This window comes from Cydia strobilella, chromosome 23, assembly GCF_947568885.1.
Source record: "Cydia strobilella chromosome 23, ilCydStro3.1, whole genome shotgun sequence".
NCBI lineage: Eukaryota > Metazoa > Arthropoda > Insecta > Lepidoptera > Tortricidae > Cydia > Cydia strobilella.
In genome coordinates this window covers 10,228,105-10,243,530 of record NC_086063.1, presented here as the reverse complement: position 1 = coordinate 10,243,530, position 15,426 = coordinate 10,228,105, and the positions used below count along the sequence as shown (strand labels likewise).

Below are 15,426 nucleotides of genomic sequence, written 5' to 3'. Positions count from 1 at the left end.
GATCATCTCCAGCACGGAGGTCTTCCCCGCGGACTGGTCGCCGACCACCACCACGCGCGGGAGCCGGTCCGTCTCGCCCGTGTCCCAGCCCGACAGTAGCTAGTGTTACCTCGTGCACATCTCCCCGGCGCCCCTCGGGAATATCCTGGCCTGCGCGATCATCTCCAGCACGGAGGTCTTCCCCGCGGACTGGTCGCCGACCACCACCACGCGCGGGAGCCGGTCCGTCTCGCCCGTGTCCCAGCCCGACAGTAGCTAGTGTTACCTCGTGCACATCTCCCCGGCGCCCCTCGGGAATATCCTGGCCTGCGCGATCATCTCCAGCACGGAGGTCTTCCCCGCGGACTGGTCGCCGACCACCACCACGCGCGGGAGCCGGTCCGTCTCGCCCGTGTCCCAGCCCGACAGTAGCTAGTGTTACCTCGTGCACATCTCCCCGGCGCCCCTCGGGAATATCCTGGCCTGCGCGATCATCTCCAGCACGGAGGTCTTCCCCGCGGACTGGTCGCCGACCACCACCACGCGCGGGAGCCGGTCCGTCTCGCCCGTGTCCCAGCCCGACAGTAGCTAGTGTTACCTCGTGCACATCTCCCCGGCGCCCCTCGGGAATATCCTGGCCTGCGCGATCATCTCCAGCACGGAGGTCTTCCCCGCGGACTGGTCGCCGACCACCACCACGCGCGGGAGCCGGTCCGTCTCGCCCGTGTCCCAGCCCGACAGTAGCTAGTGTTACCTCGTGCACATCTCCCCGGCGCCCCTCGGGAATATCCTGGCCTGCGCGATCATCTCCAGCACGGAGGTCTTCCCCGCGGACTGGTCGCCGACCACCACCACGCGCGGGAGCCGGTCCGTCTCGCCCGTGTCCCAGCCCGACAGTAGCTAGTGTTACCTCGTGCACATCTCCCCGGCGCCCCTCGGGAATATCCTGGCCTGCGCGATCATCTCCAGCACGGAGGTCTTCCCCGCGGACTGGTCGCCGACCACCACCACGCGCGGGAGCCGGTCCGTCTCGCCCGCGTCCCAGCCCGACAGCTCGTCCAGCACGGCCGAGTACATGTCGATTAGGGACCGCTACAAAAACGATCGTATGTTCTAAATGCTATACATTTGGACCGATTACAAAAACATCACATGTTTTAAGTGCTGAAAATTTGGACTACATTCGCGACACACTTAATATTCTAACAGCTCGTCGAAGACTGTGTACAAGACGATTTTGAGCGCAAAAACGATCAAATGCTTTAAGGCGGTTCCCTGAGCCAGAAGGCGAAAAATCTCCTTGTATGATCATGTTTTTCTAAGAGGCGTTGATATTAGTAGACGTGGAAAAAATATATGTAGTTCTTGACTATATTATCTTTAACAACATAGCTTCCGATACACGAATTACGAAACTTCGCTAGATACAATTAATTCCCAAAGTAACCTCTAACTCGGACTTTTAATCCTACTTTACTCGGTTATTTATTATGTGATACTACAAACAAAAAAAGAAGAAAAAACAATCATAACATAAATAGTAATTTCAAAGCTTTAGAATTTCGATATTGTAAGGTAACGTTTTTAAAATAAATAAAAACCGATCAAAATTGACACTTGGCGTGTATGTCCTTTCCCGTTCTTTCTTGCGAAATGTGACAAAAACAGCGGCAAACCAATGGAACGGCCTTAAGTGCTGTAGATTTGGACCACCATCAACATTATAAATGCCAAAGCGGTTCATAACTTAGGGACTTTTAAACTCCTCCCGGCCGCGCTAAGTTTGCACCGACTTTCCAATAATAATACATACGGACCCTACGGATGTGCAATACGAAACATAAATTAAATTAAATGAATATACGTTTATTTCAGTCCGGGGACCCATTAAAACTGCTAGTTACAATGTCTTAGCCTATGTTAGTATAAAAATGTAATGACGACAGTTGAAATGAAATAGCAATTGGCATGAAAACTTAGCGTGGTCAGACTCTAAATATCTAGTAAACATATCTCACCTTAATCTTCCTCGCGGGAGGCTGCCTACCCTGCCTTAGGAGCATATTTTGTTGTCTCAGCTCCCTGTTTTCTTGTTCGAGCCTCTGCAGCTCGCGCTGGTAGCGAGCTTGGAGCGCTAGGACTTCTTCTTGAAGGGCATGGACACGTTTTTCTTTAAAAAAAAAACAGTTTTTAGGCTTAGAACGCACTGCGATTTTTTCAAAAGCGGTTTCGCAACCACAAAAAATGTAGCGTACGGTATGCTTTATAAGCGCACGCACTTAAGACTGAAACCGCAAGAAAAAAAAACCGCAGTGCCTTCTAAGCCTTAATGTTTTAAGTAAAACTACTTTACTGAGACAGACATTCTATACAGGTCTTTGAGCGAATGAAAAGTTAGTGAGGTATTGCAATTTAGAGAGGTGAAATAATGAAACAAATTACTAAGAGAAGTTGCACAAGTAAATAAAGATAAGACTTAAAAAAAAAGGTCACTGACTTTTTCCTGTTTACATTTCCTCAGGTGACAACTAAAACTCACTAATTACCATCACAAATTCATAGCCATAGTGAAACGTATTATTATCTGAATAAGGTTAATTTTTGAAATAAAACTATGAAAACGGATTATATCGCGTATATTGAATTTATAATACATCCCGACGTTTCGAACCCTTTACAGCGTTGTTTTCATAGTTTTATTTCATGAGTAACTATCGCGGTAACCGAAGACAATATTAAGGTTAATTTTTGTTTAATTATTTTTTAGTAGTTAGTTTTGGTTGTCACGTGACATAATGTGTTGTATGAATTGTATGATATTATAACTATTATGTGTATACTTAAATACTATCTAATATTATACGGGTGAAATGTTGATTAATTGATGTCAACATTAAGACGTTGGACATAAAAACGATCTTGCAATATAGTTATGCGCATGCGATAGAGATAGGACATGGCGGGTCAATAAATAAATAAATAATAAATATTATAAGACATTCTTACACAAATTGACTAAGTCCCACGGTAAGCCCAAGGAGGCTTGTATTATGGGTACTCAGACAACGATATATATAATATATAAATACATAGAAAACATCCATGACTCCGGAACAAATATCTGTGCTCATCACACAAATAAATGCCCTTACCGGGATTCGAACCCAGGACCATCGGCTTCACAGGTAGGGTCACTACCCACTAGGCCAGACCGGTCGTCATTGTATGAATTCCTCGTGCACAGCATCCTTACTTTACAGCATGAGCGGTCTCACCATAAGTCCGATCGTCGCTGGCCCGGCTGCCACCGCCCGTGGCCGCCGGAGCTGGTTTGCTCTGCAGATTGTTCACAATCTTCGGGGCTGGTTCTGTTGACGAAATTGAACAATTTTGTCCTAATAGCTTTAAATTATAAGGCTCACCATCTCATATTCTGGTTATATAAGATTTGAGAGAGCCATTCTGCACAATCTATATAGACTTTGTTGGACCACCAATACTATTTATTCTCAGGACTTACCGATATTATTCTGGTTGTTGACAGCGGCAGCGGCCACAGCATCCTCGTATCTCTGCGCCAGCCACTCTTTGAGCTCAGCGGCGCGCGCCAGCCCGGCGTCGCGGAGCCGCGGATCTGCGACAAGCATCAGGGGCTCACCTACCGGCAAACAACTAGCTTGGACACAAGCGGTGACATGATGTGTTGGTTGATACCAATTTACAGATATAATGTGATTTTTAGTGTATTTTCCCCATTCCTTTTTGTGTAATATATTATATGTTTATCCTATTAATTTTGTATGTATTTATATCCTTTATCTTTCTGGTACCTTGTTGTACATTTTGCTACATTTGTCACCCTCTTTTCACTTTCTCCTCTCATCTACTCAAAGGTTAACTGGAAGAGATCCCTCAAAGGGATAAGTTCGCCTTTGTACATCTTATTATTTGTACCATGTAATTTTTAATATGTATATTTGTACAATAAAGAGTTTACTACTACTACTAATGTGATAAAATCATAAGTAAGGCCATGTTTTTAAATACATGTCAAAATGGTCCACATTATGATGGAATGTATAAATAAACCGTTGTTTTGTTTCATTCTCAATTGCTCAAAGGTTGACTGGAAGAGATCCCTTATAGGGATAAGTCCGCCTTTGTACATTGTATATATTTATGTTCTTTTATTGTGTTTGTAATCTGTCTTATGTACAATAAAGTGTTTACATACATACATAAACCGCATATGATAACACATATCAGAGGAATCAAACTTCTTCCTATGTTATTTTTGATGACAAATAATTATAAAAAGTTTGAATACATTTAAGCCTTAAAATTGAAACATAATAGCACAAAAAAAGTGTTTCTTATTTACTATTTTCTAATCTAATCAAGCAATAAATTAAAAAACCGGCCAAGTGCGAGTCGGACTCGCGCACCGAGGGTTCCGTACTTTTTAGTATTTGTTGTTATAGCGGCAACAGAAATACATCATCTGTGAAAATTTCAACTGTCTAGCTATCACGGTTCATGAGATACAGCCTGGTGACAGACGGACAGCGGAGTCTTAGTAACAGGGTCCCGTTTTTACCCTTTGGGTACGGAACCCTAAAAAATATGCATAAAGAAGTAAAGACATGAATTTTTTGACAAAGAGTGATTGTTATTTTTTATTGATAAATTGGGATATATTTAAAAATAATATATTTAAAAGTAAATCACTTTCTGCTATTGGTATTTTGCTGGTTGAAAAGATTGAAAGGTTTTTTATAGGGTTAAAAACATGAAACAAACCATAGGATTGAACTTAACCTATCTAGGTTCTAAGTTTACATGTCTAGCAGAATGTTAAAGCAGAATCAGATAAGTAAGAATTTCCTCACCAATATTGAGGTTGTCCCCGATCTTCTCCTTAGCATTGAGAAGGGTTGTAGTGAACTGGTTCCATTGCTTCTCGTCAGGAAGCAGCTCATTCACCCATCCCATGTCTGGGAGGCCATCCTTCCATTCTATGTATTTCTGTAAACAAGAATGTACATGTCGGTTTTGGAGTATTCATCAAAATCACAATCTAGCAATCTTTAAATGTCCAAAAAGCCTTTAGGGTTGACATTCAGTTTATAAGTTCTAATTGTATCTTGTTTCTTGTTGTGTAAGTAATTTTTATTTCCTTACCATGTCATGGAATGTTTGCAATAAATTTGCTCAATCTAAACGCTCATTTTGGTCTTGACTTTAGTAGGGACTCTAGCTAATTCTACTCTTAGGGATTTAGCAGATAGAATTTGTACATCAAATGAATAAATTTGTATAGATAGCACATGAAAAGGAACAATATATGAGAGTAAAGGGGCTTCTAAACGGGCCATATTTTCACTGCAATGTGTGGCCGGCAACTATTGGTGTCCCTCTCTTACTCACATGTTAGAGAAAGACACCAATAGTTGTCGGCCACATATTGCAGTAAAAATATTGCCTGTTTACAAGCCCCTTTAGATTATTACCTACAGGTATGTACAACACAAGTGCAATAAAGATTTGTATGACCTGTAAAACTGTAACTACCTTATTTAACGTCATCCCTCCACCCACGGCGCCTCCCAGCACCAGATACCTAATCTTCAGTAGCCCTCTGACCGCCCGGGCCACCAGCATCCCATACTTCCTCTTCTGGACATGACTGGTGTCTACAGGCTTCCGGAGAAGCAAGCTGCGCCCCGTCCACACCGAGAACGCGACGGCACGCTTGTCCACACATGACCATACTGGAGACTTCGTAAATGACGATCTGAAAATTAAGAATTTTTTGTTAAATAATTTGTAAAAATAACTTGAAGGTGACAGGTAATCGAACAGGTTAGAGGTTACCTTATACGATTGTGCAGTATTCTCGACATAGTTTACGTAATTATGTTGTATAGCTTAAACATAAATATGTTTTTAAAGGGCGATTTTTATTTCATAACCTCCAACTCCGGTGCTTGTAAAAAAAATAATCACGTAACAATCAAAAACACTTCAGCGGTATATATATTCAATTACATCTGGTAAATACTACACAATCAGCTTGTAAATCATTATTAAATTACTTCATATTTTGAAAATCTGACAATTTGCGGACTTCAAAAGACCACTTCGATTTCATTTTGGATTTTGCGTTTTGTTGTTGCTCGAACGCAAAAAGTTTGACAGTTCTGAAACTTATGAAATTTCTTTTATAAGTAGCAGTTGGTAGCAGTATCTTGCAGGGTTCATACGAAAGGTATAATAAAAATAATTTGAATTAAAATTATAAATAACTTTCATACAAAAAAGTCAAAAATAACGCAACACCGTTTTAATAAATGTCTGTTTCATGTTTATTTTTCAGCGCAGTAACACTGCGTTTCGTCTAGGCAAACGTCAAAAATGGACTGAAATTTTCTGCAGTGTTCACAGTAATTTACGTAAAAAATAAGCATCTATAAAAAGGAATTAGTCATTTATTAGTAGGAAACGAGTGATAAAAAGACAGTTTTTGTGTCCAGTGCGGAAGGAACAGTGACAAGTGTTGTAATGTCCCTGTTTTTCTGATGCGAGACACATCGATATTTTGATTTTTGTGAGTATATCCTTGGTTTTCGTCGAGTGAGCCTAATTTTGAGCGGAGCGGGGTTTTTTGTGTTAATTAGCGTTGCAGAGAGTGATGCCCGATGATATCACGGCCGGTTCCTTGAACCCTGGTGGGGCATGATGTAATTTTACGACTCCGAGACGCACGTAGGGTTTCCTTCGATTGGTGTGTGTTATTTTTAGCCTTAGAGTACTACGCGCATGTCGGCGTCTATTTGTTTGTGCGTTTTAATATTCTGTTTACAGTGTGGGCCTTTCATGTCAATGTTTGTGGAGTAAACTGCCGTTGAAATGGACTTGCTATGGGGGCTTTCTGTGGAGCCATGTTTATACGAAGTGGAAGCTAGTTTCTGGTATAAAGACATGGTTTTGATGTTTGTTTAGTGATAAAAATGGTTCCCGGTATTCCTTATCAGTTTCAATGCTCCCCTGTAAATAGCAACCAATATCTGATATGGCAAATACACATGTTTTATGCGTCTGAAACCTGAAAAATCCTTTAATTTAATAATTATCTTTAGTTTTTTCTTTAATAATCCATTTAAACCTGAATTAATAAATTAATTACTGACTGAATAAGGAAAAGGATGTAGTAAATTTGTACTTAGAAGAAACATCAACTAATGAAAATCACAAACTTTAAAATAAAAGAATATCCTGAATACCAGCCTGCCACAGCCCACTAAGCTACCTAGACTTAGCCATCGGTTTATAATGTCCGACATTGTCAATGAGAACATTAAAATTTCCAACTAATCAATGGAATTGTACATTGATAATTACAAATGTTACTCATTAGGAAATAAAACATACTATTTCCTTAAATTATAACATCTAAAGAGTACCTCGGTATCGGTTACCGCGATAGTTACTCGTGAAATAAAACAGTTGTATTGTATAACTAGCCTTATGAACCGATTTTGCATGTACAACCAGCCTTAAAGTTTATAGTCTATGATGGTTCATTATTGCAATAAAGTATAAAATAAAATATTTTTAGTATGTGGGTATTTTTGCACTTTCTGGTTTTTCCTCAGTCACCTGTGACCACGAACGCTGTAAGGGTTCAAAACGTCGGGATGTATTATAAATTCAATATACGCAATATAATCCGTTTTCATAGTTTTATTTCATCTAAAGCAATGTTACAAAAGTATTCCATTGTTACGATACCTCTGCATTCAATGGAGAACATAAAAACCTTATTAAAATGACCTTAATTAATCATTGCTATAAAAGGTCAGTCTGTATAAGTGGCTATGCATAATTCATGCATTTCACCAAGGACAATGACTTAATATTATGGTAGTAAAGTCAAATTTTGATAAACAAGCATTTTTTAGTGCAAGAAACTGTTATCCTTCCTAAAATATAGCCAAATTAAAAACTTTTTACTTGTTAAATTTATTATAAGCTTATTATAGTCAGAATGTCAGCTGCAGAGATAACTGACTCCCTCTGCATAGAAATTTGTTTGCAGTGGGTTGACCCCATATGTCTACAGCTCTCTACAGCTGACCGTACATATATAATTTGGGATAGTGCACTGCCCTGCCCTGTTACGGCAAAACAGTGTATCTTTTTACATATTTCCTATATCTAGATATGCTATTTTTCCGTAACATGGCAGAGTAAATGTATAATTTTTACAAGTAAAAGGTTTTAGGGTGCGTTTGGGTAAGATTGAACGGGTTTTTCATGAGGGGCAAGACAAAAAATCGTCCGTATGCCGAAGCATTACGGGGGACTTTTCATCTTTCCCGCATGAAAAACCGGTTCAATCTTATCCCAACACACCCTATATTGTTCGCTCCTGCAAAAGTAGCTAAGCAACGAGTTGTGCACAATGATCTGAGCACAAAATTACTGTTTAAAGAGCACTTGCAAAGGGCTTCTTCTGCTGCTGACTGTATGTTGAGAAAGCAGTCAAAATAGCACTCTGTGAACTTTTTAATAGAGTTCAATATTGTTTAAAACCACTTGCTCAGTATAAAAATACTAATATTGATTGTTTATTTATACTAAAACAACAGGAAGCACTTCTGTTTGCCTGATAGCTTGAATGTTGTTTGTTATCATTTTAAACTCATTGTAATGTGTATTTATTTTCAATGTACAGTCAAGGGCATAAATATATATACATTACCAAAGTTTCAAAAATATGTGTACGCTCTTACACCTTAGACAATAAAGTTGTTTTCACATATTTTTGAGTCATTCGTCTGGATCGATATTTTTGCTGGACTTAAATCAGTATCAGTACATATTCCAGACCAAGCTATTAAAAATAAACAATATCAAAAATCCCAAGCATTGCTAACTTACCAATGTTAAACAACGAACATGAACTCTACGACCTTAGCAATAAAGCACAAACATCCGCCATGAGGTCATCTGCACATCAGTGTTATATTTAGTTTCAAGTGGGTGTACTGTACCGAATTTGAACTTTAAATATATAGGGACAAGGTTGAGAGTTAATATAAGAATGTTTACGTTTTAAAGATCATTGCTACACCTACAATAATATACAGCTGACTGGGTGTTTTCTTTTGAAGGTGAGGTTGAAAATTGGACTTTATTGGTATGGAAAGTAGGTTCTGTTTTGTGTGACATGGGTTTGGATTGAGGTTGTTTTGGAATAGGTAACCCTTCATTGGTTGTAGTTGTACCTAGAATTTGGTGAATTAATGTTAGTTAGGGTTTAAAGAGGATTTTAATAATGTAGTACAATATTTCTCTTTCACTCCAATGAAGCCGTAATTAGAGTGACAGAGAAAGATGCCCGCCATTTGCGAACTTCGATTTTCGCGGTTATAGGTCTGTCTTCTGCAATAAAATGTTACACAACGAAGTTTGCAAAAATATCTGTCACGATCTAAATTGTGGAGTCATGAGCGTGTTACACATTTGCACTAACTATGTAACAGTAAAAACTTGTTTTTTTTTTATAAATTGGTATTAACTCTGAAACTAGGCGAATTTACAGAAAAGTTTATACGGCATTTTTAAAGCCTGACCAGTAATATATGATCATTGTCAAGTAAAGAGGGTGCTGTTCATTCTCATGTATAGGGTGACAGTTCTGTAAAGTATGAAAAAATTAGTTCCAGTGAAATTCCGCAACGAAATTGGCGCGTGATCATATATTCCTGGTCAGGCTTTAACCTCAAATATATTCAGGAATACACTGGTAAAATTATTCGGTTTCCTCATGTTTCACCGTATATATACATAAATAATACAAAGGCTGCATATAAATAATCTTGATGAGTAGTAGAGTAGATGCACAAGTATTAGATGATTGTAGAAAAAAAAACTACAGTTAGTATAAAAGAAGAAACACTTCGACTTTCTTAATAAGAAACGGTTAGATAGCGGTAGGTAGCGATAGATAGATTGCGGTTTTAACTTCTTATTGACACAGAGCGGACACGCTATACATCAAAACCGGCCAAGTGCGAGTCGGACTCGCCCACCGAGGGTTCCGTACTTTTTAGTATTTGTTGTTATAGCGGCAACAGAAATACATCATCTGTGAAAATTTCAACTGTCTAGCTATCACGGTTCATGAGATACAGCCTGCTGACAGACAGAGGGACAGCGGAGTCTTAGTAATAGGGTCCCGTTTTTACCCTTTGGGTACGGAACCCTAAAAATCACTTGCGTTTCTATGTGTGAATGGCACGTCTTTCTGTACACGCGGCATGCGTGATTGTGTGAGTAAGTTGCTTAAAAACAGTACTGAGCGGACGGCAAAAGGTCGTCAATCTGGTGTCGCGGGGCGAGGTCATTCGAATCGGGGCGGACTGTATAGATTAATTACCCTGAGGCGGCGCCTGAGCCGACGGAGCCCCGCTACGCGGGGTTCATATTTCTGGGCGGTTTGCCCTTCGGGCATCTGAAGCTACCTAACGAATTTATAACCTACCTATCTATCGACTTAGTGTGACTATCGTGAAAACATTACTCTTTTGGGAAAAAAGCGACTGGGACATACGCGTGTGATTAAATTAATTACTGAAAAGATTAATGCCTGAACAAGTTTGGGAACAAATCAAATTATTTTATTAAATATTTTGATTTGTGTTTTTTTAAGTAGTCACACTACTATATATAAATTAAAAACTGTAATAGATGTCATATATTAAAGAAAAAGTGACGAAGCCCTCCAGTGGTGAAGGCCGGATTCGAACCGGCGTCTAGCTATTGCGGCTAACGCCATGAACCCCTAGGCCACCCCGCCACGGCGTTTTCTTTAATATATGACATCTATTACAGTTTTTAAATTAATGCCTGGTTAAATAGCAGAATGGGGAAAAACGCGAATGGAACAAAAGCTATTGGGTAACAAAAATTTTGGGTAATTAATCTATACAGTGTCGGGGCGGGGTGGGGCGTTGCGTGGCCGTTCTGTATAATAGTATTACTTATTCTGTGCTATTGACCTACCATGCAAACGCCAGGCGTGTGGGTGTCGGATGTCGGCGTGCTATCAGCTTCTCGGGAAGCAATCGGGAATAATTAATGTCATTAACAGGTCTAACGCGATTAAATTCCATTTATACCTTTTTTCCTACGTTTCAGCCATGGTTGCACTGACCAGTGCAGTGACCAGTGATCGACTGTCATTGCGGTAATTCAATTAATTACGCACATGGAGTGCCGATAAAAATTATTATCAGTATCGCGATGATATCTTTATACGACCAAATTGTCTACTAACATAAATCTGTTTGTAGTCAAGTCTTATATTAAAAATTAATATTCATTTATTTCGAGTAACATGGACTCGTAATTACAATAATATTATATTACAATTTAAAAATAAGATTAAACAGAATAAATAATATCTACACACTATTCTAAAATACAATTCACAACACAACAAAAAAAGAATCATTTTAAAACATGCCTGTCGCAGCAATGTCGTATCTGGGACAGTCGAGTCGACTCTGTCGGCAATCATGGCCAGGACGGCATTGGGGCTAGCTCGCACCCTACGCACCAATGCGGCCCCGCGCGCGCGCATGCTCGCGAAGAAACACGCCGTGCGCGCCTCCGCGAACATGCCCGACGCGCTGCAGTAGCGAGGCAGCCCCATCACCGCCCTAAACGCATTGTTGAACTCATGAACTGCACACGGAGGGTGTTGTAGGCTCTTTGAGTGTAGTTCGCCCACAGGCTGCATGTATACAGAGACGTGCAGTAACAAGGTAGGAAATCAAATTAAAATCTTCGTCGATCACAAAATAAAATGTAAGGCAATGCTGTTGCCTTTCGGGCATTAAGTCCGCCTCCGCCATTGAAACGCATAGCAACCATTTTGGCAAATCCAAATGAAAGCGTAGGGCGATTTCTGAAAAACGGCTTGGCCAATAAAAAAAGGTGTGTATTCTTCAGAGTGGGTAAGGCTGCGTTTCCACTATTCCACCAGAGATGTGCGAGGGTGCGTAGCCGACCCCGTGCAAATAAATAAACAATGTCAATAAAAACAGACGGAGCCGGGAAACAAAACAATTAACTTATCACGCGATAAGACCAAGTGCTAAGTTGAACAGTCTGTCACCCTCGTGAAGTTGACCACCCCATTTCGTTTGCCCGCAAATGGCATATCTATATCGTTAGTTCATCGTTAGTTCACGTTTGTTCAGTAGGTAAAATCGTTAGGACCCGATTCCAAAGTCGATTTTTTTTTTTTTAAAAAGGGGTGGCTGTCTTCACGCTAGCCACCCCAAACCACTTTTTGTTAGTTTTTTTGGTCTAGATAGCAAGATATTCGTTAGTTCATGATTGTTCAGGCATTGGAATCGTTAGGACCCGATTCCTTCATTTTTTATTTTTTTTTAAAGTGGGGTGGCTGTCTTCACGCTAACCACCCCACCCAGAAATCAGTCAAACTAACCATGTGAATCCATCGGGCGACGTTAGTTCACGTTTGTTCAGGCATTAAAATCGTTAGGATCTCAATAGATTTGCTATAAAAAAATAAAATCAAAAAATTCATATTGGCCGGCCGAGATAGTTCAGCAGGGGGGGCGTAACAAGCAATCGACACAGATACTAACGATTCTATGCCCTAAATAAGCATCTATAGACGATATATAACCGATACAGTACGGTAACTTGCGGGTATTCAGAACAGATTAAAAGATTTTCGTGGTTTTATATTTTTTTTATTCTATGGTGGTGGCTGTCTTCACGCTAGACACCCCAAACCACTTTTTGTTAGTTTGTTTGGTCTAGATAGCAAGATATTCGTTAGTTCGTGATTGTTCAGGCATTGGAATCGTTAGGACCCGATTCCTTCATTTTTTTTTATTTCTCAAAGTGGGGTGGCTGTCTTCACGCTAACCACCCCACCCCGAAATCAGTCAAACTAACTATGTGAATCCATCGGGCGACGTTAGTTCACGTTTGTTCAGGCATTAAAATCGTTAGGATCTCAATAGATTTGCTATAAAAAAATAAAATCGGAAAATTCATATTGACCGGCCGAGATAGTTCAGCAGGGGGGGCGTAACAAGCAATCGACACAGAAACTAATGATTCTATGCCCTAAATAAGCATCTATAGACGATATATAACCGATACAGTACGGTAACTTGCGGGTATTCAAAACAGATTAAAAGATTTTCGTGGTTTTATATTTTTTTTATTCTATGGTGGTGGCTGTCTTCACGCTAGCCACCCCAAACCACTTTTTGTTAGTTTTTTTGGTCTAGATAGCAAGATATTCGTTAGTTCGTGATTGTTCAGGCATTGGAATCGTTAGGACCCGATTCCTTCATTTTTTTTATTTCTCAAAGTGGGGTGGCTGTCTTCACGCTAACCACCCCACCCCGAAATCAGTCAAACTAACTATGTGAATCCATCGGGCGACGTTAGTTCACGTTTGTTCAGGCATTAAAATCGTTAGGATCTCAATAGATTTGCTATAAAAAAATAAAATCGGAAAATTCATATTGGCCGGCCGAGATAGTTCAGCAGGGGGGGGCGTAACAAGCAATCGACACAGAAACTAATGATTCTATGCCCCAAGTAAGCATCTATAGACGATATATATAACCGATACAGTACGGTAACTTGCGGGTATTCGAAACAGATTAAAAGATTTTCGTGGTTTTATATTTTTTTTATTCTATGGTGGTGGCTGACTTCACGCTAGCCACCCCAAACCATTTATTGTTAGTTTTTTTGGTCTAGATAGCAAGATATTCGTTAGTTCATGATTGTTCAGGCATTGGAATCGTTAGGACCCGATTCCTTCTTTTTTTTAAAGTGGGGTGGCTGTCTTCACGCTAACCACCCCACCCCGAAATCAGTCAAACTAACCATGTGAATCCATCGGGCGACGTTAGTTCACGTTTGTTCAGACATTAAAATCGTTAGGATCTCAATAGATAAAAAAATAAAATCGAAAAATTCATATTGGCCGGCCGAGATAGTTCAGTAGGCAGGGTGTAACAAGCAATCGACACAGATACTAACGATTCTAAGCCCTACATAAGCCCCATATAACACCGACACAGTACGGTAATTTGGCGGCATTAAATAAGGTTAGACAGGCAATAATAAAATGCAAAAACTTTAACTTGTGCTCCTAAGTCGACGGCTGAAAAAAATACTCATAATCGGATCCTTACGATGCCACTTGCAGAATAACATCAGCCAACCATGCTGATTCAAGATAGGTAGGTCATTTGCGGGCGATCAAAGCAGATTTTGCGGAAAAAAATAAAACTTAAATACTCGTATTTTAATAACCCAACTTATGTACCTAAGTTGACGGCTGAAAAAAATACTCAGAATCGGGTCCTTACGATGCCACTTGCAGAATATCATCAGCAGACTATGCTGATTCAAGATAGGTAGGTCATTTGCGGGCGATCAAAACAAATTTGCCGAAAAAAATAAAACTTGAAAATTTTAATAACCCAACTTATGCTCCTAAGTCGACGGCTGAAAAAAATACTCAGAATCGGGTCCTTACGATGCCACTTGCAGAATAACATCAGCCGACCATGCTGATTCAAGATAGGTAGGTCATTTGCGGGCGATCAAAGCAGATTTTGCGGAAAAAAATAAAACTTGAAAATTTGAATAACCCAACTTATGCTCCTAAGTCGACGCCTGAAAAAAAATACTAGAATCGGGTCCTTACGATGCCACTTGCAGAATAACATCAGCCGACCATGTTGATTCATGATAGGTCGGTCATTTGCGGGCGATCAAAACAGATTTTCCGGAAAAAAATAAAACTTGAAAATTTAAATAACCCAACTTAAGCTTTTAAGTCGACGGCTGAAAAAAATACTCAGAATCGGGTCCTTACGATGCCACTTGCAGAATAACATCAGCCGACCATGCTGATTCAAGATAGGTAGGTAATTTGCGGGCGATCAAAGCAGATTTTGCGGAAAAAAATAAATCTTAAATACTCGTATTTTAATAACCCAACTTATGTACCTAAGTCGACGGCTGAAAAAAATACTCAGAATCGGGTCCTTACGATGCCACTTGCAGAATAACATCAGCCGACCATGCTGATTCAAGATAGGTAGGTCATTTGCGGGCGATCAAAGCAGATTTTGCGGAAAAAAATAAAACTTAAATACTCGTATTTTAATAACCCAACTTATGTTCCTAAGTCGACGGCTGAAAAAAATACTCAGAATCGGTTCCTTACGATGCCACTTGCAGAATATCATCAGCAGACTATGCTGATTCAAGATAGGTAGGTCATTTGCGGGCGATCAAAGCAGATTTTGCGGAAAAAAATAAAACTCGAAAATTTTAATAACCCAACTTATGCTCCTAAGTCGACGG

General features: G+C 40.0%; 2 protein-coding genes across 2 annotated transcripts in view; one reads left to right on the top strand and one right to left on the bottom strand.

Annotated features, from left to right (window-relative positions):
• LOC134751908 (dynamin-like 120 kDa protein, mitochondrial) overlaps positions 1-6,150 on the bottom strand; it is a 41,349-nt gene extending 35,199 nt beyond the window's left edge. The window contains exons 1-7 of the mRNA XM_063687461.1: positions 5,854-6,150; positions 5,551-5,773; positions 4,869-5,004; positions 3,500-3,637; positions 3,255-3,347; positions 1,998-2,149; positions 890-1,071 (exon numbers count right to left, since the gene is read on the bottom strand). Coding sequence (XP_063543531.1) covers positions 890-1,071; positions 1,998-2,149; positions 3,255-3,347; positions 3,500-3,637; positions 4,869-5,004; positions 5,551-5,773; positions 5,854-5,882 — 953 coding nt within the window. The 5' untranslated portion in view covers positions 5,883-6,150. The remainder of the gene's footprint in view (positions 1-889; positions 1,072-1,997; positions 2,150-3,254; positions 3,348-3,499; positions 3,638-4,868; positions 5,005-5,550; positions 5,774-5,853) is intronic.
• Positions 6,151-6,384: 234 nt separating this feature from the next.
• The window catches only part of LOC134751866 (EH domain-binding protein 1), a 47,175-nt gene continuing 38,133 nt past the window's right edge, over positions 6,385-15,426 (top strand). Inside the window, exon 1 of the mRNA XM_063687390.1 lies at positions 6,385-6,586. The gene's annotated coding sequence lies outside the window, so the exon portion shown is untranslated. The remainder of the gene's footprint in view (positions 6,587-15,426) is intronic.